Raw genomic sequence first — 22,261 nt, 5'->3', positions numbered from 1 at the left:
CTGGGGCCCAGGGATTCCAAAAAATGCCAGAATCTTCCTCATGAGATCTGCACAGTGGGGAGTGTCATAGGACATTTCTCTCCTTCTGGAAAGAGATGGCAAACCCACCCAAACAAATGCTCAAGGGTAAGGAAGAGACGGCTGAGGCCCAGTGACTGACGGTCCAGCCATTGGATCTTATCAGCAGGTCAGAAGAGGTAGCTTCTCTTGGAGGACTCCCCAGACCCCTCAGATGAGGCCCAAGGGAGGCAAGGAGCTCCTTCCAGCAGAGCAGAGAGGATGGGAGCAGAGGGGGCCCCCCCTCCTCAGCCGGCAGGGGGCTGTGCAGGGGAGGGCTCCTGGCGGGAGGCTGAGGACTCCATCTGGGGAGGAAATGGATACTGGGTGCATTTAGGTGCAGGGCAACATGGGGTTCAGAGCTCGAGCCATCTAGAGGCCCCTGGGGAGAAGCTCACTTCTTCGGGGCCGAGTCCCTGGGGTAGTGAGGCATGAGAGATGAGCATGATGACAGCTCAGATTTATTGAGCTCTGACTGTCCCCAGTACAGTGTTATAGACATGGCAGGAGTTAGCTTCCTAAATCTTGATAGCAGCCCTAGGAGGTGGGTGCGATTATTGCCCAGATGAAGAAGCTGAGGCCCAAGGTGGGAGTGACCTGAGGTCACACACCTGGTAAGTGGACAGGCTGGGGTTCCAACCCGGGCGGCTGGGCGGACAGCTTGGCTTGTAACCACTGCCCTGTGCTGTCTCTTGGACGCCTTCGTACACAGGACATCCTGAGTCCCTGTAGCCTTTGTCAACCCCAGTCTCTTCCTTGTGGCCTCCGTGTCCCCTCACCAATTGCTGGTCCAGCTTCCAATTTCCTCCACAGTCCAGAAGGTCCTGTGACAGTGGCGGTTGGGGTCTTGTCTGCGTCCTGGGTCCCCTCAGGTGAGGAGACAGCACCCAGAGGCTTGAGATCTGGCTAAGTTCCTTTCCAAAGGGGCTAGGGGAGTGCACGTGGACCAAGGAGTGCCCCTGAGAGGCTGAGGAATGGGCCGCTGGCATCTCCGTGGCTTCATAATGGAGACACCGGAGCTCTGCGTCCCCTGCCGTGTCTGTCAGTCCTGCCCTTTCCTCTCCAGGTCACAGGTTTGAGCTGCTCAGACCTGCTGTTTCTCAGTCCAAACTAATGAAATCCCAATGTTTAAACTTGACATGTCCGCGCTTCCAACTGCTAGTGGGAACAATGTCAGCAAAGACGAGAAAATGATTCCCCCTTTCCCATGACTGCAGAAAAACAGATACTGTCTTAGGCCTTGAAACTGCAGGTGTCATTTCTCCCTAAGGAGTCTTGCAAAACACCTGGATACAGAGTCTGTTGCTACATCTGGAGAAAGTCAGCTTTAACCTCTAAAACTTCCATCACTCTGATCTCATGCAACAGTGCGTGGCCCTGGTAATAGTATCTCTGAGGTCCCATTTCCTGAAAATTATCAGCATCTATGAGTTTTTATTAAGTCTGAAGGGGCCTTGGGCACTCCTTCTCTTTCCATAGAAATAGAGCAAAAAGTGAAACTCGTGGATCCTTATTTAAACAGAGTTTGAGAGTCGAATCTCATTTCAGTTAGGACTGTCACCTAACAGTTGATGGCCCACTTGACACTTTGTCAGGAGAATTCCAGAGGCTGTGCTTGCGTGGCAGTAACAATGCAACAGTAATAACGGTAACAAACGCCAATGATAATACAGCTGCCATTTACTGCGCACTTTCCCTTAAATCTTCACACACCCACGAGGCAGGGACGAGCGTCCCACCCACACTGATGGGAAAACCCAGGCTCGAGGAGCTTGCTCTGTGCTCTTGTCACTCTACCTGTAAGGGGCACAGCCAGCTCTGTGCACTTCCAGCCTCGTGACCTTAATCCCCACGTTGCCTTCCTGCGTTTGACCTCAGTTTGGTGTCAGACTCTGTATATTCCATGCCCGTTTTGACAATCTCCCCCACAGGGCCCCTGATGGCACCCAGGAGAAATGAGGGCGGGGCTGTGTGTCCAGCACGGCTCTCCTTGTGACAATGGGTGTGCCTTATTGTGAGCAGGATCTGTCCTCAACAGGCTAGTAACGTCAAGGGAGGGTGTGTCTGCCCTCAGAGCTCCTGGGAGGGAGGATGGGACAGGGTGGGCGAAGAGACAGTATGGGAGGAAGGAGGAAGGACCTACTTGATTTATCTTGTCCATCCTGATGTAGCATTTTCAGGGACCCTTAGAGATCACGTCATCCAACCCTCTCATTCTACAAAGTGATGCACCCGAGGCCCCACAGCTGTGATCAGCAGGGCTCAGTCTGGCATCCCGCCTGCCCTACTCTCAGCCTGGGTCTCCTTCTAGGTAATCCCCTCAGTGGCACTCCCTCACCCTGTCTTAAAGCACCCAGAGCCCCCCGCCCTCTGCTTTCTGGTTTCCTTTCCTCTGCCTTTGAGAGAGAGCTGGTATCTGCCATTCACACTCTAGTGTGATCTAGGGCACCAAGTTCCCTTTGCTTAAGGGAGGGGCATTTTCAGCCTCGTCTCTGAGCATGGAATGGAAGCTTTCTTTCTTTCTTCCAGACTTATGTTAGCAAGTAGGAGAAATGAGAGAAACAAATGTCCTTCCTAGCGTCTAAAGCCGGGCTGGGCTCTGCCCTCAGACATCCTAACCTGTGACACATCTGTCTGCTGCTGCTCTGAACCCCGGGTGCCCCTGCCTTCCCATCATAGCTCTGGGTCCCCAGGAGACAGATCTTCAGGCAATGACTGAATGCCGGTGCTTTTGGGGTCTGAGCAGTCCTGGGGAGTGAGAAAGAGGGGACGTGATAGGAGGTGATGGAAGGCGGGGTGTTCCTGTGCTGGCCTGAGGAATGGTGCCATGACACAGACTCAGCGTCCTTCTCTGCGGCTGGTGGGTTGGTCCCTGAGTAGTAGTAATAACTATGCTGTCCTGTATGGGAGGGATCCCATGCTGTTGGACCCATGCAGAGCCTTCACTGTGCGGGTGTCGCGGGCCCGCTGAGCAAGCAAGGGACGGCTGAGGAGCAAGGCTGAGCAGCAAGGCTGAGCGAGAGGACTGGTCATCCACGTCACCTGATTCCCGCGAGACTGATCTGTGGTCTTTCTGGTGGGCATTAAAACGTGGATTGGCAGGCTGTGACTCTACTCCTGCTGGACCGTGCATGTACCCCTTCCGTAGACCCCAGTAATCTATCTTCCAGGATTATTCTTTTCGGTCCTCTGAACCAGCCAAGCCATTCCCTATTACCCAGGAGTGTAGATGTTTGTCTCAGCTCATGTTTCCCTCTTTTATAAGGGCACAGCCCAGTGTACTGCTTGTAGCTCTGAGCGGGGCTGTAACGCAGCCTCAGCCCATCTCCAGCTAGTGCCAACATAGTAGGCCCGCGTCAGTAAACAAGGCTTTTGTCCTTCCTCCTCCATAAGCTGGCCATACGGAACCCCTCCATGAGTCCATAGGTGTGGGATGAAGGAGAGAGATCAGTGAAGCGAAAGGAGGTGCCCTGGGATTCGGGGCACCGATTCACCTGATTTCCTCATATCTTCCAGATTTGCTTGAGCCTGGTCCCAGATGTTCCACTTCCATAATGTGATGGATTTCTGCCATGTCCATTCACCTTCTGACTCAGAGACACTCATGACACCCATGATGGGCATCTCAGGTGGCACTGTCACCTGGTGTCCCCCAGTAAGATGCTCAGCCTCTGCTAGGAGGTCGGTAGCACTCTGGGAGCTATTTTTCAAGCAGAGGGTCAAAGAGAACATCGCTTTGCTTTAGATTCCTACAGGTCAGTGCGGTGATCATCCTGTGGGGCCTCGTTAGAGACTCCACTCGGCGTCCACGTCCACGGCAAACAGCTCCTACGTCATCAGATCTGCTGGACCCTAGGGCCCCACAGACAGAACTGCTTGACCCACAGCCTGGCCCTGTTACAGAGAACTTTCTTCTCTAGGCCCCACTCAAATTGCATCCTCCAGAGTCACTTGATGTGAAGCAGTATTCCCAAGTTTTCTTTGTCTAAAATCCAAAAAGGCTCATCAACTTCCACGCCTCTTTTCTAGTGGAAGGAAATGAGAGATGCAACAGCATGTCATGTATATTAAAGGGGCTGTCCCAGAGTGTCCTGACCCCTGGAACCCTAAAAACTGGTGACGTTCACATTGGTGAAATGTGGCAGGCCCTTTCTTCAACAATAGTCTCAGCTAAACCAAGACATCTCCTTCCCATTCACTGCAGGCCACCATCAGTTCAAGCTTCAAGGAACCATCTCGGGAAATTATTAAAACCAGCTCCAGATATCTTTGCCACAACACTGAATCCTGAGTAAGGAATGACAGCCCAATGCCAGTGAATTCTCCCCTATCCAGCCTGGTTTTCTACAACCGCTTAAGCCTCAGCACCCTCAGTTCCACTCCCATGTGTGTTCCTGGTACCTACCAGCCAGGTGCCCAGTCCTTGCTGTGTAAGCTGTAGCTTCCCAAAGCAGGACACGCAGTGTCTCTCTCTGGCTGTGCTGGGACCCCTCCCCGGTGACCGGGCAGAGGCAGTGAGAGGTGGTGGCGGGTCAGTTCTCAGGGGAATAAGCGTCAACTAGCCAGGCATGTGCTGCAGCGGAATCTCTGAGACAGAGGAGGCTGCTCTCTTCTGAAGAAAGAGAAGGGGCTGCTTCTGCCGGGCAGGAGGTTTTCAAGCTTCGAGGTTCTCAGGCTCAGACACCAAATGGTTCTACATCAGTTAGGATCTGTTCTTTTCCTCCCAGGGCCCCGACTACTGCAGACTTGTTGAGCTTTGCATCAGTGTCTTTGAAACTCTGTTACCCTTATAATCAGATCCTGACCCAATTTCAGCACAGTCTGCTCTGCAACTGCGTGAGATAGCGTCTCTCTTGGAACTTCCACAGGGGCTGTGATAGGCAGAATAATGCCCTCCCACCCTTCAGAGATGTCCACATCCTAACCCCAGAAACTGAACATGTCAGGTCACGTGGCAAAGGGAAGGAAGGTAGCAGATGCAATTAAGGTTGCCCATCAGCTGACCTTAAAATAAGGAAGAGCATCCTGGATTATCCAGGGCGCCCCAGTGCAACCACAAGGGTCTTTAAAAGTGGAAAAGGGAGGCAGCAGAATGGGATGCATTGTGAGCTGAGCTCACTGCTCCTGGCTGGCTTTGAAGATGGATGAAGGGGCCATGAGCCACGGGATGCAGGAAACCTCTAGTATTTGGGAAAGGCAAAGACGCAGATGCTCCCCTCGAGCCTCCAGACAGGAGCGTGGCTCTGCCAACACTGACTTTAGCCAAGCGAGACCCATGTCGACTTCTGATCCACAAAACTAAGATAACACATTTGCGTTGCTTTAAGCCATTAAGCAGTGACAATTTCTTACAGCATTAGGAAACTAATACAGAGGCCCTTTGACTTTGAGAATATTGCTGCCGCTGCCCCAGCCCATCATTTTCTCTTTGGAAGATCTCCAGTGTGGTCAAAGTAGCCACCCTACTCCAGTTTTTGCAATTTCATTATCGTGTAACCAGTTAAGCACCCCAGCTACTTGGTCACCCAGCGCCATGCTCCACCTGCACCTTGTCTCACAGGTGGAAGCATAAGAAATTATGACGTCACTGTGTGCTGTTACCCCCCACCTGCTACCAGCAGTGAGGGCCTATTGCCCTCAGACACATGGCCAATGCAGCTCTGAAATCCCATCGCGAGAGTTTGTTTTCTAAATCTACTCTGTTCCAATTAATGATAACCTGGGTCCCCTAGAATCTCGCTACTCCAGAGTGGTCTGCAGACCAGCATTTTCAGCATCACCTGGGCGCTCGTTAGAAATGCAGGAGCTCGGGCTCCACGCGACTGCTGAATTGACTCTATGTGTTAACAAGAGCCCCTGGGGATTCGAATGCACGTTAACATTTGAGAAGCGCTGGCCAAGAAAACACAAGCCAGGGATTAAAAGCTGGCACTTTATTTGGGAGGGCAGGTCCAGGCAGCAGAGTGAAGGAAGGGAGAAGTGAGGCAGGAAGGCTGGGGAGCAACTCAAGGAGCTGTGTCGCCGTGTGGGCCGCAGCCTCATGACAAGCTGTAGAGGCGGCTGGCTGCTCGCAGACGGGCCTGCCCGTCCACTCCCGCAGCCTTGGACAGGCTCTGTGGAGAACATTGGATCTGTTTCTCACAGTCAAAGTGAGAACTAACTAATCCTCTGCTTCCACACAGATCTCACACCACATCATACAGCATTTTCCTTACATCAGGATCAGCCCGAACTCGGGGAGTGTGGCCGGCCAGCCTGGCGGTGTGGGGTGTGGGTAGGGGTAGTGGTCAGCTTTCCATCAAAATGCCTCACTGGCCCCAGGTGGTGGCCGAGGCAGCCTGGTGGGGCAGGTTTAACCTATTCCCACTGGAAGCCATGGGATCACCCAGCCAGACAAGACCTCACCCCGCTCAGGCTCCTCACTCATATTCTTCCATTTGAATCCCGTGTTCCGAACATTTGCTGGGCCTAGGAGGCCAGGTGGACTGTCCCCACCACAATTTTTGTTGCTTGGTTGTTTCTGGTTTGTTTTTTGCCAATTGAGGGAGAATTCTGATCTGAAGAACTGGTCTGCAGAAGGACACGGCCCCCAAATTGACGCAGGCTCAGACGGCACCCTTTCTCTCTGCCTTTCACTTGGGAAGCCCCCCAGAAATCCCTGAGGTTATCAATGAGAGAATGTCATTCCAGAAGAATCCATAGTTCCTCGAGAGATGTAATCAGAGTGTGGCCTTGGAAAAAGCACTTTACCTCTCTAAGCCTCAGTTTCCTCGTCTGTGACAAGGGACAATGCCAGATAGCCATTAGGCCAGCTGGAGGATAAGGTCATGGGGCAGTGGTGTTTCCCAGTTCTCCCCGAGTCAGCCCTGCAGGCTCATTAAGTTGAGCACTCTTGACAAGAGTCTCTTTCAGAAGAGGCGAGCCCTTTAGCGGTGACAGCGGACAGCACTGGAAGCGGCACCACTCACCTGCCCTCCCTGTTCTCAGAAGGAGCAAGCTCGGGGTGGGGATCCTCCCTCAGCGTGCGTCTGGCTGGTGGCAGCTATATTATCAGTGACACCCAGACCGCTGCACCAGACCTGTCTGCTCTGGGGCCTGGCCAAGGCGTCTCCCAGGGACCCTCAAAGAGACCTGCTGTGTCTCAGCACTGAGCAAACTGGAAGAACATATCCAGCTCAGAGGACTCGCCGTGGACTGCCACGGTGCCCCTGGCCCTCCCACTGCTGCCCCACAGGTCCATGCCCCCAGGGCAATCACTCCAACAGCCACAGAAGTGAGTGAGCAGGTACGATCGTCCGGTGCTGCAGCAGATGCTAGAGACACAACAGCAGCCAAGGGGTTGCTCACTAGCCTCTTTCTTTAAGAGGAAGTGAGGGCTCAATGATCATTGATTGATTCTCGCCCAAGACCCACCCATTAGAGAGGGGCTCCAGACAGCCATTGGCTCAATTGCTTGACTTGGCTTAAAGAGACAATGTTTACTAATGGTAGGAATTAAAACAATCTTGTGAACAGAGCTTATTGGCCAGTGCCAAGTTCTGGACGTGGGTCCAGAATAACTCTCGCTCTCCCTTTCCCAAAGGAAAGCTATAACCCAAGAACAGGACAGGTATAGACAAGCAAGAGCTGATTCTTAGCAAACACTCAGGGTGGGTCCCGTGCTGGATGGCTTCAACAGTGAGTTATAAAATATTAATGTGATCTATCGAGAGGTTTATAATAAATAACCCTTATAATCAGAAGAGCTAATAACCCAAACTCTTATACTAATAAGCACAATTAACCGTATCATTTTCCTTAGACTCAACTCTTAATGACTCCGATGAGGAAATTCTTAAGGGAGTTGGATCCAGTTCTTTATGACTATTTAGGAAATTGGCAGGGAAGGGAAGTAGATTTTGTGAAAAATCTGTCCCTGTCACAGACCCCAAAGAGTCACACTGATGTTAAAAAGAGTTATTTTTTAAATTTAAAATAATGTAGTTAGTGTTAAATGTTATAAAAAATCTAATGTTAATTAGCAAAGGTTTAAACCAATGAACCCACGGTAACACATGAGGTTCCTGTGAACAGTGGCTGCCTGGCTTTCAAGGCGAAGTGTCCACATTGGCAGGTGAATAGGTGTGGTTTCCCTGGATCTTAGGAACCGCGTTCAAGGAAGGTCACATGAAAACCCACCCAGCTGGGCTCTGAGTACACACACTTGACCATGAGGAGGTGCACAGAGACGAGAGTGGGCGATCACCGGGCCAGGCAGAGGCATGAGCTCATTTCTGACTTACGGGGACCCACGGGATAGTCACCACTGCAGCCCCAGTTTCCACAAGACAAACCAAAGGAAAGAGCTCCTCCCACAGCCTGTTCTCTCTCCCTCACAAATGCACTAAGAGCTAAGGGTCCAAAGCCGTCAAGGAAACACCATCCCCGCCCTCAAAGGTCCCAGTCAGGCAATAAACTGGTCATCATAGCAAAGCGTGACCCGTGGTGGGTTCCAGGTGTGGAGGGACACAGCAGGAGGAGGAAGCACTGGTGGAAACCAGGAGGAAGGCTGCCTGGGGGAGGTGGCATTGAGCTGGCATTGAAAGGTAAGACAAAGTTCTCCAGGTGGAGAAGAGGGAGGAGGCATTCCAGAGGAAGTGGACAGGCTGGGACCTGAGCAAGCATGAGAAGCTCACATGGCCACAACCCGAGAAGGGGCATAGAGAGTGGACAGGAATGGGACAGGAGAGGTTGGCTGTGTCCAGCTGTGTCCTGGGTCTTGAATGCCATGCTGAGGAGCTGGTACTTTGAGAAGCAACATGCATGAAACCTACTATGTGCCGGGCACTGTTCTTCGCAATTTACACTTAATAACATTTGAAACTTCACGACCACCCTCTGAAATATAGACTATTATTAGTCCCAGTTTACAGTGAGGAAACAGGCCCAGAGACACACAGGCACTTGTCCCAGGTCACACAGCTTGGAAGTGGTAGAACAGGGACTTTATGCTTCGGGCTCCAAGGAGCAGGCAGTTGAGTGGCAGGTTTCCACGAGATAACTTTGGAGACACAGCCTAGATCCCCAGATCACTTGCTGTCTAAGCTAAGTGTGCAGTGGAGCGCCTAGGGAGCTCATTAAGAACATCTGTGTGCAGGCCCCACGTGGGCCTCACAAGTCAGACTCTCTGGGGCCTGGACCAAGGAGAGCAGGTTTTAATAAGCTCCATAGGTGGAACCTGCTCGGCGGGTCCTTCAAAACCACACAGCTTTGCCTCCTATTTGCTAGATGAGGAAACTGAGGCTCAGAGGGGCCATCATGGCCCACCAAAGTCCCAGAGAAATATAAGGAATAAGTACCCAAGCCCAGCCTAGAGCCACTGCCCCCAGCCAACCAGTGTTCTCCCCCCAGAGATGGAGGAGGGGAGGGGAAAGGAGGGGAAGGGGGAGAGAGGGGAACGCCTTGTCCCACAGACGGTGTTTCCCTAGGTGCAGGACAAAGGCTGCCGGTGGTATGGTGGGTGGACCGGGTCACAGCTTCACACAACATGGAATCCAATTGTATTCGTTTGCTATTGTCGCTATAACAAATGATCACGAAGTTAGTGACTTGAAACAAAATAAACGTATTCTCTTCCTGTTCTTGAGGTCAGAACTCTGAAATAAGTCTCACGGGTGAAAATCAAAGTCTTACTCGTGTCAGCAGGGCTGGTTCCTTCAGAAGATTCCAGGGGACAAGCTATTTCCTTGCCTCTTCCAACTTCTAAAGGCTGAAGGCCTTCAGCACGCCTCGGCTCGCGCCTGCATGGCTCCAACCCTGCTTCTGCAGTCACGCCTCTTCCGTTATTCGCTCTCCCTCTGTCTCTCTCTTGTAAGGACGATTCTGATTACTCTGGACCCAGCTGGATAAAGCAGGATAATCGCTCCATCTGGTCTTCAACCTAATCACTTCTGCCAAGTGCCTCTTATCTTGGAAGACGACAAATTCACAGCTTCCAGGGGCTTGGACATCGACACCTTGGAGGTGGGGTCGTGATTCTGCCTACTACTCTCATGATGAGAGAAATCCCTCCCTTTTCAATCCTCTTCAGATCCCTCGCTTCTCCCAGGAGAAGGTCCTTGGCCAGTGTGTTTCATCAGCGCTCTGACACTTGCTGATCTCACAGTGTAGCAGAGTGAGCAAACTCAGGCCTGCACTGCCTCAGTTTACCCACCTGGCAAGTGGGGATAATTATAGTACATCTGGGATGGGGACTGACTGAGATACACAGGGGTGGAGTTCAGGCTGTGCCCAGCACAGGGTGGGCTCTAAATAAATGCTCATTCTTTTTATTTTATTTATGGCAAGTGACACTGATGATCTGTTTCCAGATAGATACGAAATTTATTTTCTAAATAAATTCATTAAGTAAAAATAAGAGCATGAGAGCCAACTAAAAAATTATAAGTCAATCAAACTACAGGCACCACACAAGGTTGGCAAATCCCGAGGGGTGTGACCTCAACACTGTGACATGACGGCGACCACACCCCAGCCCAGAGTGCTACAGTGGAGACCTGGGTGGGTCCTTGCTGAACCGGTGAAGGAACGAATTATCACCGAGCGTCACTTCAGAGGCATGACCTACCTTGTCCCATTCAGTCCTTGCCACAGGCCTCTGAGGGAGGGAACCCCGATAATCCTCATTTTTCAGACAGAGGCTCTGAGATTCAATGTCAAGGCCCTCAGAAAACAGAACCGGAGGCGCTGCATTAGAATCCGGGCCCCTCCGGCCACCCCTTGGCTGCCTTCTAAGACATATTGCCCCATTGCCAACCCAGTTCCCACTATTTACATCGCAGTGGAGCTAAGATGTTTTTCTCTTGGGGTGCATTTCCTCCTTAAAGCTGCTGTTGGTCCAGGGAACCTGTCCTTTTGTTAAAGGGGCTTGGAAACCCTTGGCCACGGCATGAAATGCCGCTCAGGCTCTATGCTCTGCTGCCTGCTTTTAAAGAGACGGCCACCAGAGGGCGGTATTGGTCTAGGTTTCTCCAGCCTCAAGCTCAACCAGAAGCCAAAAAGCCGCAGAGGGAGCATCAAGGTCAGCTTGAGCCTGGCAGACAGCTGGGCCAGACTTCCCAGAAGCCCACACTCGGGCCAGAGAAGCTAGCTTCATGGCAGCCTCCAAAATACTCTGAGAGACAGTGGGACAGGAAGCCCAGATAACAGCTCATGGACGTCCATGGAGAGCTATTCATGGACAGTAGGGAGAACTGCCGTGTCTCATCCCCATTTCACAGAAAAGGAAACTGTGGCACCGAGAGTTTCAGCTAGATCCCAATAGTCCCAGATCCCTTGATGCCCCGTCCCAGCCTGTGTCCACCATCAGGCTCCCAGAAACCCTGGAAGTCGGAAGCTGTTTGTGCTTTGTGTGTGGAAAGGAGAGGAGCCCAAGAAGCCAAGCCCCTCTCACAGGGGATGGGGGAAGGCAGGTAAGGGCCACGAGTTGTCGGGCCACCAGCCTCTCCCCGACCCTGGGGCCCCTGAGGCCCTCATGAGAGCTCACATTTACTGAGCATGTGCTACGAGCCTGGCGCTTAGTCCTCAAAGCAACACTTGAGGGGAGATGGGTCCCCCCATTTTACAGATGAGGAAACAGGCCCAGAACAATTGGTTGCTCTCTGAGGTGTTAGGGTGCCTACGGAGTAGAGTCAGGATGGAGACCCAGAGCCCCAGCTTTCTGCTCCCTGCACTGTCCTGTGATGCCGGAGCAGCCAAATCGGATCCCACCTGCCTCCTTCGTCTCTGGTGTTCACCCTTCCCTGCCTGTTTCCTCCCACCATCCTCTACCCCCTGAAAGTCAAGGCCACGTCCTGCGTGGGGGCCTGTGCGCATTCACCCTTTCTGCAGTCCTTGAGCCAGCTTGGGCTTCTGGACCCAGCGATGCATACAGCTGACTGCTGGGCACACACTCCAGAAGGGCGGCAGCCTTCCCTCCTTCCCAGGCAGCGCCCCCAAGTGGCAAGGTTTTCCCAAAGCCAGAGCAAATGGGCCTCCTGCCCACAGCCACCTCCCCGCCAGTCCCTGTCCTCTGGTACCCAGTCATTCATCCTCATCATCCTCAGCAGCAGCAGTTTGCCAGATCTTGGGCTCTACACTTGACATATGTCACACCCCTTTTTCCAGCAAAATCCACATGAGACAGGTTCTATTTGCAGCTCCATTTAACAGATAAGCAAACTGAGGCCTTGTGAGATTAAGAAACACAGCCAAGATCACACAGCTACCAAATAGCCAGGCAGGGATATGGACCCAGCTACAGCCAACCCCCGAGCCCATGTTTATCAGGATCCCGGATATCCCCACTTGGGGTTCGGAATGTGTGGTCTTTCTCCTTTGAGGCTTCTCTCTGGACTGTAATGTGCAAACGGCAGCCCCAGCGCCACCTAGGCTGGCTCGGCCCCGCATGCCAACTTACTGTCTTTCTCCCTGAAGTCCAGCTGGGCATGTCTTCTCATGTGTGGAGTGCCACTTCTGGGAAATTTCAAAAAACCTGAAATAATTTCGTCTATGAAAGGCCTCTAGTTTATGGACATTTGATTCTTTTCCCAGAAGCCCTGGGACTGGTCAGGTGGGCTTCCAGGATGTCACTCCCAACCCTCACCTGGGGTGTAGGAACAGACAGTTCCTGTTCCCACCCCAAGAACAGGCCGTGCTCATGAAAATCTGCAATGAGGGCCTCTGCGGGTGCTTGGGGCACCCCCGGCCTGACCCTGTGGCCGGTGCAGGGAGGCATGAGAGGCTGTGATCCCAGCCACAGACTCCCGGGGCCAGAGGCTCCACGTGGGGAGGACTCCCCAGACACGCCAGGCTTTCTCTGTCTCCAGGGGAAGAACCAGGGCCCAGGTGCGACATGGTGGCTCAGGTGAGTATTCCTCAAAAACTCCTCTAGGAAGGAGACCCCAGCAAAGGGCAGAAGCGGGGCTGGGAGATGGGGTCCTGACCCAGCTCAGCCATGAACTGCTCATGTGACTCGGGGCCTCACTGACCATCAGCTACAGACGGCAGGTGTGCAGTCAGTGTCTGCACTGAGTCCTCCTCCCTCTGTTCCTTCACTGTCACCCCAGCACAGCGCCCCACCCACAGGCTACTGAGAGGAGACAGTGAACTCTTAAGGTAGCAAACTCAGGGATGGACTGTACATAGCAAGTGTACGTTGACTCTCCCATGTAATAGCGAGCGTTTGTTGAGTGCTTCTCTGCACCGTGTGAAATGCTCACCTTGATTACCTTGATCCCCTTGCTGAATGCTCACAGCAACCATGGGAGCTAAGTAGTGGCGTCAGTCCCATCTTCGCCTGAGAAAACCCAGGCCAAGGAAAGTTACATCACTCATCAAGGTTTGCAGTTATTCAGCAGCAAAGCTGGAATTTGAACCTGGGTCCCCCTGATCTCAGAGCCCATGTCTGCTATTTCTCTCCTCTATGGCTTCTTGCTGGCCTTTTCTATTGAATCCCCAAAGCAAACCACCTGTGTGCTTGCCTTTCTCTAATCATTTAAATCAAAGTACAGAAAAACAACCACAAAAATCAATCCGTTTCTCCAGCCAGGAATAATAATTAACAGTTTGGCATTTATATTTATATATTTCAAATACATGTATGAATATATATATTTTATCCCCCTCAAAATCATGGCATTTTGCAGCCAGTTTCTCCAAATAATATTATTAGAACATAAACATCTTTCCATATCACAAATATTCTAAAATATATTTTTTCATAGCTGCATAATATTTCATCATTTGGATAATGTGTAATTTGTTTAACCAATCCCCTACTGTTGGACATTCGGGTTAGTGACAGTTTGGTGCAGCTATAAATCATGCTGTGTTGGACACCCCCGTAGCTAATTCTTGCTCTTTTTAATTCTGTAGGATGAATCATCAGAAGCGGCATTGCCAGGTTCATTGTGAGGCTTTGGGTTCTATTGGTGGCCTCTAAGTCAGGGCCCCTCAGGAAGCCGGGCCTGGTAGAGAAACTCTAAACAAAAAAAATGTAGCCTCTTTTGCTCTCCTGTTTGGAAAGAACGTGCAAAGTGTGCTTACCCCATGCTCACCTGGGCCCTCAGGCCCTTTCAGAATCACTTCTTTCACTGTTCCATGGTGGGACAGGTGGTTCCTCAGGGCCTGGGAGCAGCCCTCCCACCCATTTACCCAAATTCATCCTCTGGACACCACAATGCTGCCACTGAGAGTCATTCCGTGGCGTCCACGTTCCCATGGGTATCCTGATGCCACTGTGGAGGGGAGCAGAGAGCGAGGAGGGGAGAATCCTCTGAGAAGCATCTTGTCCAGCTGGGACAGTAGGCGACCTCCTTCTTGGGCCTCAAAGATACATGGGGTCTGGAGGAAGTGAGAGGAAGTTGGACGGGGAGGAGGAAGTAGAGGCGAGAGGGTCGGAGGGACAGTGACCAGAGAGACTCGAAGTTGTCTCCAACCTGCTGATCCCAGAGAGAAGTCTCAGGCTGCTACTGAAGCCTGCTCAGGGGACAGCTGCCCATCCCTGGAGAAGGGGACCACCACCCACTCCCAGGACTGAGGGCCTGCCCCTGGGATGACAAGTCATCTCCAACTACAGATGGAAGATGGAGCCCAGGCAGGGGAGGGACTGGCCACAGGGCACGGAGAGCTGGGCCAGGCTGGAGCTCCTGCCTCTGGAGTCTGAGGCAGGGATGGGTGAGGCGAGTGGCCCGTGGAGGAGGTGAGGGCTCTCCTCCCGGCCTCGGCTCCCCGGGGCCTCTGCAAGCTAAAACTCGAAAGGACTTTGATCAGATAAGGAGCTGGGAGCTGCCTTGTCCCTGCAGCCAGAAAGAAACTTGGATGGTGCAAGTTCTCTCTTGTTTTTCCCTGAAGTCCCATTTACATTCTCTTCCTTCGTCGTTATTTTTACAAGCCTTGCTGCTCTTTGGGAGAACCCATGGGCCTTGTGCACGGCTCCTTCTCTGCCTGGCTGCAGTGCATGTGTGTGCGTGTGTGCATGTGTGTGTGTGTATGTGTGTGGAGAGAGGCTGTCTGTAACTGGATGCCCTTTTCCTCTCTGCTCTCCTGATTCTCCAGGGCCAGGATCTTTCCTGGAAACTCCAGGTGTGTCTTCCCTTCAAAAGACCAAAAACTGTGGCTTCTGATAAAGTGCCTCGTCCAGTGGAGGTGAGGGGCAGAGAAGGAAGGGTCGGGGTGGGAAAGCAGAGGGAGACAGAGAGGACAGGGAAGAGACACAGAGAAAACGTGAGACAGAGAGAGTGAAAGAAAGGAGAGAAGCAGAGATGGTGAGGAAGCGAGGGCAGGGAAACGGAGGAGCGGAAGGAGCTAGAAACAACTCAGACAGAGACAGAGCAAGGGAGGGAGATGTGGCCAGAGCAGCCCGTAGGAAAGAAACTAGAGGAGAAAGGAGAGAGAGAGGAAATAAGAGGCAAAGAGAAGGGAAAGGAAATGTGAAAGAAAGACAGAGGGAAACAGAAACAGACGCAGAGAGGATGGCAGGGCAGAGAGGAGGGGAGAAAAATGGGAGAAGCAGAGAAAGAGGAAAGAGAGACAAAATGAGACAGGAGATGAGGGCAGGAGATGAGAGAGAGGAGCAAGTGAGGAGAGAGAAGGACACAGGAGGAGGGGCGCCCCGTCAGGGTTCATCTCAGCTCTAATGCCCTCTGAGCCTGTCGTCAGCGTCAGGAGGCCCCCTCCCCTTGGTGCAGCGCTGTCCCTGTCTGACGGAGGAGGGAGGGGCGGGCCTGCAGCAGGTGGCCGCCCCTGGGTGGGGCCTGATGGCCAAGCCTGCGGGGTATAAGTGGGCGGCTGGGCCTGCTGAGCACCTGTCAGGACAGCTCCCCCGTGCAGGTGCCAGGCAGGTGGCTCGGCCAGCCCAGCCGCACCATGAGCTCCTTTGACCTCCAGGCGCCCTCTCCCCCTCGCTGCAGCCCCCAGTTCCCCAGCATCGGCCAGGAGCCCCCCGAGATGAATCTTTACTATGAGAACTTCTTCCACCCCCAGGGCGTGCCCAGCCCTCAGCGGCCCCCCTCCTTCGAGGGAGGCGGCGAGTACGGGGCCACCCCCAACCCCTACCTCTGGCTCAACGGGCCGGCCATGACCCCGCCACCCTACCTGCCAGGCACCAACGCCAGCCCCTTCCTGCCTCAGGCGTACGGGGTGCAGAGGCAGCTGCTGCCCAGCATGTCAGGGCTGGGGGGTGGTGACCTGGGCTGGCTGCCCATCCCCTCGCAGGAGGAGCTGATGAAGCTGGTGCGGCCCCCCTACTCCTACTCAGCTCTCATCGCCATGGCCATCCACGGGGCGCCCGACAAGCGCCTCACCCTCAGCCAGATCTACCAGTACGTGGCTGACAACTTCCCCTTCTACAACAAGAGCAAGGCCGGCTGGCAGAACTCCATCCGCCACAACCTGTCGCTCAATGACTGCTTCAAGAAGGTGCCCCGGGACGAGGATGACCCTGGTAAGGGGGCTGCGAGCGTGGGCGGGAGGCCCCCACCCTGTGGAGGAGGGCGGTGGCTTCAACAGCTCACTGGTGTCCCCAGGGAAGGCTCACTTCATTCCTCCCTGATGCCTCATTCTAGAACGTTCTGAATATGGCTGTACCCCCCAACACTGGGGGTGGAGGGGAGTCAGCAGTGGAGAAGAATGTGGGCCCTGGAGGCAGATTGGGTTTCTACTGTGGCTGGGGCGCTGACAGGTTAGATCTCCAGGCCTCAGTTTCCCCATGTGCATAACAGGGATGGTAACGGTGGCTCCTTGCAGGCTTGTGGTGGCGTCATGAGATAATGGGTGCTAACAAGTGCTCCCTGGATGCAGTAATTGCTATGATGAATCTGAATCCCCAGCACCCAGCTCCTAGAAAGGCCTTGGGGGTGAGCGAGTGGACTAGACGACGCTCAAGTGTGTCCCCACCTGCTGGGGGAGATCTGACCTTTGATGAACAGCCACTAAGGGCCACGTTGAGCCGCCTGCCCTCGTTACATAATCTCCTTTAATCCACCCTGCAGGGTAGCTCTCATTAAACCCATTTTACAGATAAGGGAAATAACACTGAGGGGAGACAGCCCCCCTGGGGTGACACAGATGAAGCGATAGTGAGGGAGCGTGAATCTGAGTGGAGTCTCTCCAACACCTGTGAACTCCTCCTTTTTCATGAAGAATTTCTAAAATGCAGAGGTGTACACAGAGCGATATATAGTCACGTATCCATTTCCCAGATTTAAAACCCATTCTTGTTCCACTGCAGAAAGCCAGGGTCTGGCTCAGAGGACCCCACCTCTGCCTCCTCTGAGGCTGGGAAGGGCAGGACTATTTGTCCCCCAGAGGTGGGCAGGGGTACCGTACTGGACTGGTGTCCCCCACGGGCGGAGAGGCAAGCAGGCAGGGTGCAGGCAGGTGCAGGCTTCCCTGGGCCAGCAGCTCGCAGCTACAAGACCCTTTTACTCCTGGCATCCATCCTTTCTCACAGTCAGCCTGAGGAAGAAGGGACCCATACAGCAGCCCCACTCTTCAGACTGGGAAACTGAGGCTCACTTGAAGTCCCTCAGTCAGTGAGGAGCAAAGCCGGGACTCAAGTCCGTCTTCGGACCCCGTGCCCAGGACTTTCAAGGAGCCCTGAATTGTTTCCTGAGTTTTCTTTCAGGGCAGAGACGGAAGCCCGCCCTCCCTCTCCATCCCCAGTACTTGAACTTCTTAAAGACACTGCGCTGCAAACTCCTCCTGCCTGTGCCTCTCCTGCTCTGTGCTCCCAGGGGGCCTGCTTGGGGGCGGGGGCTTGGATGAAGGGGGCTGCGGTGCCTGGTTTGCGGTGGGTGGAATTCCTCCGTTTCTCAGCTCCCTCCTTTTGTGCCCTGTCTGCATTTATTACCTTTGTTTTTAGTTTACAACAAAAAAAGGGAACAGAAGCAGAGCATTTTGTCCATCTCTCTACTTACCTTCTCCCCTCTTTGCACCAGGCAAAGGGAATTACTGGACCCTGGACCCCAACTGTGAGAAGATGTTCGACAATGGAAATTTCCGCAGGAAGAGGAAAAGGAAATCGGATGTTTCCTCCGGTACTGGCTCCTTGGCCTCGGAGAAAGCGGAGGGCACTTTCCTGGCCGGCAGCCCCAAGACCACGGAGCCCCAGGACGTCCTGGACAGCACTTCACCGGGCACCACCAGCTCCCCAGAGAAGCGGCCCTCCCCTCCCCCGTCGGGCACCCCGTGCCTCAACAGCTTCCTCTCCACCATGACAGCCTACGTGAGCGGGTCGAGCCCCGTGAGCCGCCCTGCGGCCACGCCAGGACTGAGCCCTGAGCCCACTGACAAGATGGGACAGAACTTGCTGAACTTTAGCTCCTACACCCCCCTCACCAACCTCAGCGGCCACGGGGGCGGGGGCGAATGGGCCAACCCCATGCCCACCAACGCTCTCGGCTACGGGGGCTCTGTCCTCAACCAGTTCAGCCCTCATTTCTACAACAGCATCAACGTGAACAATGGCCTCTACCCCAGGGAGGGCACAGAAGTCTAGAAACAGAAGAGCTCCCAGGCCGGATGGACACGCCCCAGAGAAAGGCACTGAAGGTCCTCCGTGCCTGCATCCCTGTGCTCCGACACCTCTGGGCTGCCCAGACACACACAGGAGGCTCAGGGGGATGCATTCTTCTTCTAGAACTCTGTGTAAAGCTTCTTTTTGTCACACATATGTCCACACACACCCACCAACCTTGCAGGGGAAATACTGGTGCGTGGATCACAGTAATCCTGGCAGCCACTTGTTGAGCACATGGACGCTCTACTGGGCACTGTCCTAGGCTCTTTGAGGGCGTGATCACACTTACTATTTACAGCCACCTCTGGGGTTCATATGGACCTCCCCATTTAACAAATGAGGAAACTGAGGCTCGAGGAAATTAAGTAACTTTCCCAGGGTCATACAATCTAGCAAGTGGCAGAGCCAAGAGTCAAGTCTGGGTCTATGTGACCCCAGTTTGGACCAACGGAGGCAGGGATGGAGGGATTGGTGAGCAGCTAAGAAACGTAACGTGAAAGCTGATTATGGCAAGCACATCCAAACCTCCCCACTGCCTTCCGGCCAGTCAACAGAATTTAGCACCAGCCCCAGGCCTGTCTTGTCCTGGTCTGAGTTCTTATTCCGTGGCCCCCAACTTACCTGCAGGAGGGTCCTTTGGCTTCCACTCAAGGAGGGAAGCTACCAGCTGGCTTCATTCCAGACGCCCAGCCCCATGCCCCTGCAGGACCGTGTGTCCAGCCTCTCCCCACAGAGGGACGTCTCTTCCCCAGCCCTGGGGCCCTGGATCAGGGCAGGGAGAGGAGTGGTGTGCACCCCAACCCGCCCCACCCCCCCCAGCACTGCCCTCCTGCAAAATCTCGTAAAGCCCAACTTCCTGTGTGCACGCCATGGACCAGTGAGCTGGAGGCGGCCGAGTCTTCCAAGAGAAACAAGGCCGAATAAGCACTTCCTTTTCTGTCACCTGGGAGAGGTGACTGTCTGAGAAAACAAGGCTCCAGGGAGGGCCTGCAGCCCACCACGCAGCCAGCCGGGGGCAGCTCCTGGGCGTTTTCTCTTGTTCTTCCATGTACTTTACATGCCGGTGATGTTTCATCACAGCACACCTGGGAAGTGTTTTTTGTTTTCTTATTTTCTTTTTAATTAAAAAAAAAAAAAAAAAGACTGCACATGGCCCGTTCTTGTAAGTTTTATCTCCTCTGCTGGTCAACTTAACATGAGGCCAAGTACAGCCCGGAACTGAAGGCTGTGGGCTCAGGAGGCAGAGAAAGAATGGGTATCTAGGCTCTTTCCCTCCTTCACACTGGTGTGGAGACAAGACAAAGGCCCCCAGGGAAAAGAGAGGAGCCTGAGGGTGGGGTAGGTGCATGGGAGGAACACGTCTACACTGAACACAAACTGTGGATGGGCCTATTGCAGGCTTCATAGCTTCACGCAGTCCTCATAACTGTGCTGTGGTCCTTTAACCCCCCTAACGACACTATGAAGGGGGTGGCACTGTCCTGTCATACAGAGGAGAAAACTGAGGGTCAGGATGGTTAAGCAACTTGCCTGAAGTCCACAGCCAGTCCATGCCCAGGCCGTCTGACTCCTGCTCCTCACCACGCAGCAGTACAGCCTTAGATGCAGCTGATCCTAGCGGCAATGACAGCAGTACTGTTGGCCGCAACTCACTGAGGCTGTGGGCTGGCACTGGGCCAAGTGCTGTGCATCTGGGAGCTCCTTTATCCTCACAAGGGCCCACGAGTGTGTACGCTGCGATTCACTGGGGTCCTGGCACAGTGCGTGCTGGAGGCCCTGTGCGCGGAAGCTGGAGGATTCTGGTTGGAGTCCCCTCCTCGGGCGTGCACACAGGGTGCCCTGGCCACCTGCACAGGCCGTGCTAAGCTGCCTACTCAGACCCAGGTGGGAGGCTTGCTTTCCCCGAAGGAACAGAGGGCAGGTGGTAAATAACAGCAATAACAATAATGATGATGATGATGATGACGACGATGGCACTCATTGCACATTTACTCTGTGCCAGGCACTGAGTTAGGACTTGATCTGCTTCATTGCGTTTAATCCTCAAAATAATCCAACACAATCCATACTATTTATCTCTCCATTTTATAGGTGAGAAAACTGGGGCCTCGAGAGATGCCGTAAATTGATCAAGGACTCACAGCCAGGATTCAAACATGGCAGATCCATTGATACCATGGCTGAAATTCTTATCTGCCGCACTGAGCCCTCAGGTGCCCAGGACTTCCCACGAGACAGCAAAATCAGGAAAACTGAGAAAAGAAAAAGCAGGGCCTCCTTAGAAACCCCTCGGAGTCTTTCTTGGGGGATCCCTTCCCGTGGGGAGCAGACTTCTCCCGGCCCATGTAGAGGCAGATGCGCTGGTGGCGGAGGGGCGTAAAGGGAAGGGGTACAGTGTCAGACCATAAAAAGCCTTGGGAAACTCAGAGTAGGCTGACCCCTTGCTGCACAGAAAGGAAAGCTGAGTCTGGGAGAGGAGGGGACTCCACAAGTCTCACCCGGAGCTGGGGTCAGAGGCAGAGTTAAAATGCAGGTCCCTGCAGCCCAGACCAGGATTTTTTGTCACACTAGATCCCACTGCCACCAAATTTACCCAAACTGACCCTGCAACACCCCCTCTCCATTGTTAATCTCACTGGCTGCTCTTCGAGCCCCACCCCTTTCCCCGCGCCGGGTCTGACCTGGGTGCACTGTGGGCAAGACCCTGGGTGTGAAGGGGCCCAGCCAGAGACCAGCCAGGCCCAGAGGGAGATGGCGATTTAGAACCAAGGTCCACAACAGCCAGGTCTCCATTCTTCTTCAGCCCAGGCTTTAGTGGGCACGGCAGTAAAAGGAATGCCTGCAGGGCTCTGACAACACAGAAACCTGCCAACCCTCTCCTGTGACTCATGGAGTTCCTGGAAGCAGCGCCAGGAGCTCCCAGGCAGGGAGGTGCGAGAGGCGCCCGGGGTGCACAGGAGGGTGGGACCCAGGTCTAGAAGGGGGTGGCCCCGCTCAGCTGCCGTGGGCTGTGTCTTAAGGTTCTCTTCCTCTGAGAAGAAATGAGAACCGGAGAGAGGGAGGGAAGGAAGAAGGTGAGGGAAGGAGGGACGGAGGAAAGAGGACTGGTTGTCCACCCAGCGTTCGTTCTGTGTGCCGTGGGATGCGTGGACTTAGGCACTTATTAGCCTCCTACAGTTGGGCTGTACAGTGAGGACATGTCCCCAACACCAATAAAGGTCTAAGAAGAGGGCTTCCTGGGTGTTGGAGAGCCCAGGGAGGCTGCATGGAGGGGGTGAGACTGGAGCCGAAGGATTGTCGAAGTGACAGTGGAAAGAGGTCCCCAAATCACTGGTTCATACACTCCCCTCACCCACCTGACTCCAATCCCCCAGCCCTGAGAGCGTCTCAATTTCCCAGTTATGTGAGGGGAAAGCATGCCTCGAAGCAGAACATATGTGTATAATATAGGATGATATAATAATCCCATTAATTCTAATAGATAAAACTGCAAGGGGAAAAGTCCAGACACACCACCTGCAAAATATTAACAGTCTTCGTCTGGTGGGGGAGGAATATTAGGTGATTTTTTTGTCATTATGCTTAGCTTCAAGTATTGTGAACACACTGTCAGCCCAGTCCTGCGTTGCAGAAACCAGCTCCTCCAATGACAGGGTACAAGAGACC

General features: G+C 53.6%; 1 protein-coding gene across 1 annotated transcript; it reads left to right on the top strand.

Moving 5' to 3' along the window:
- Nucleotides 1-15,885: 15,885 nt before the first annotated feature.
- Nucleotides 15,886-21,379, top strand: FOXI1 (forkhead box I1). The gene is made up of 2 exons (XM_070569048.1): nucleotides 15,886-16,519; nucleotides 18,015-21,379. The coding sequence occupies exons 1-2, from the start codon at nucleotides 15,943-15,945 to the stop codon at nucleotides 18,572-18,574; spliced, it is 1,137 nt and encodes a 378-aa protein (XP_070425149.1). The 5' UTR covers nucleotides 15,886-15,942; the 3' UTR covers nucleotides 18,575-21,379.
- Nucleotides 21,380-22,261: the final 882 nt, after the last annotated feature.

The sequence above is a fragment of the Equus przewalskii genome, chromosome 13 (genome assembly GCF_037783145.1).
Source record: "Equus przewalskii isolate Varuska chromosome 13, EquPr2, whole genome shotgun sequence".
Classification (NCBI taxonomy): Eukaryota; Metazoa; Chordata; class Mammalia; order Perissodactyla; family Equidae; genus Equus; species Equus przewalskii.
The sequence above is the reverse complement of the archived record's forward strand: the minus strand, read 5'-3'. Positions and strand labels throughout refer to the sequence as shown.

Coding starts and splice junctions, on each gene's coding strand:
- FOXI1 (XM_070569048.1), top strand. CDS start 15,943: ATGAGCTCCTTTGACCTCCAGGCGCCCTCTCCCCCTCGCTGCAGCCCC. Junction 16,520..18,014: donor CCGGGACGAGGATGACCCTG/GTAAGGGGGCTG, acceptor TCTTTGCACCAG/GCAAAGGGAATTACTGGACC.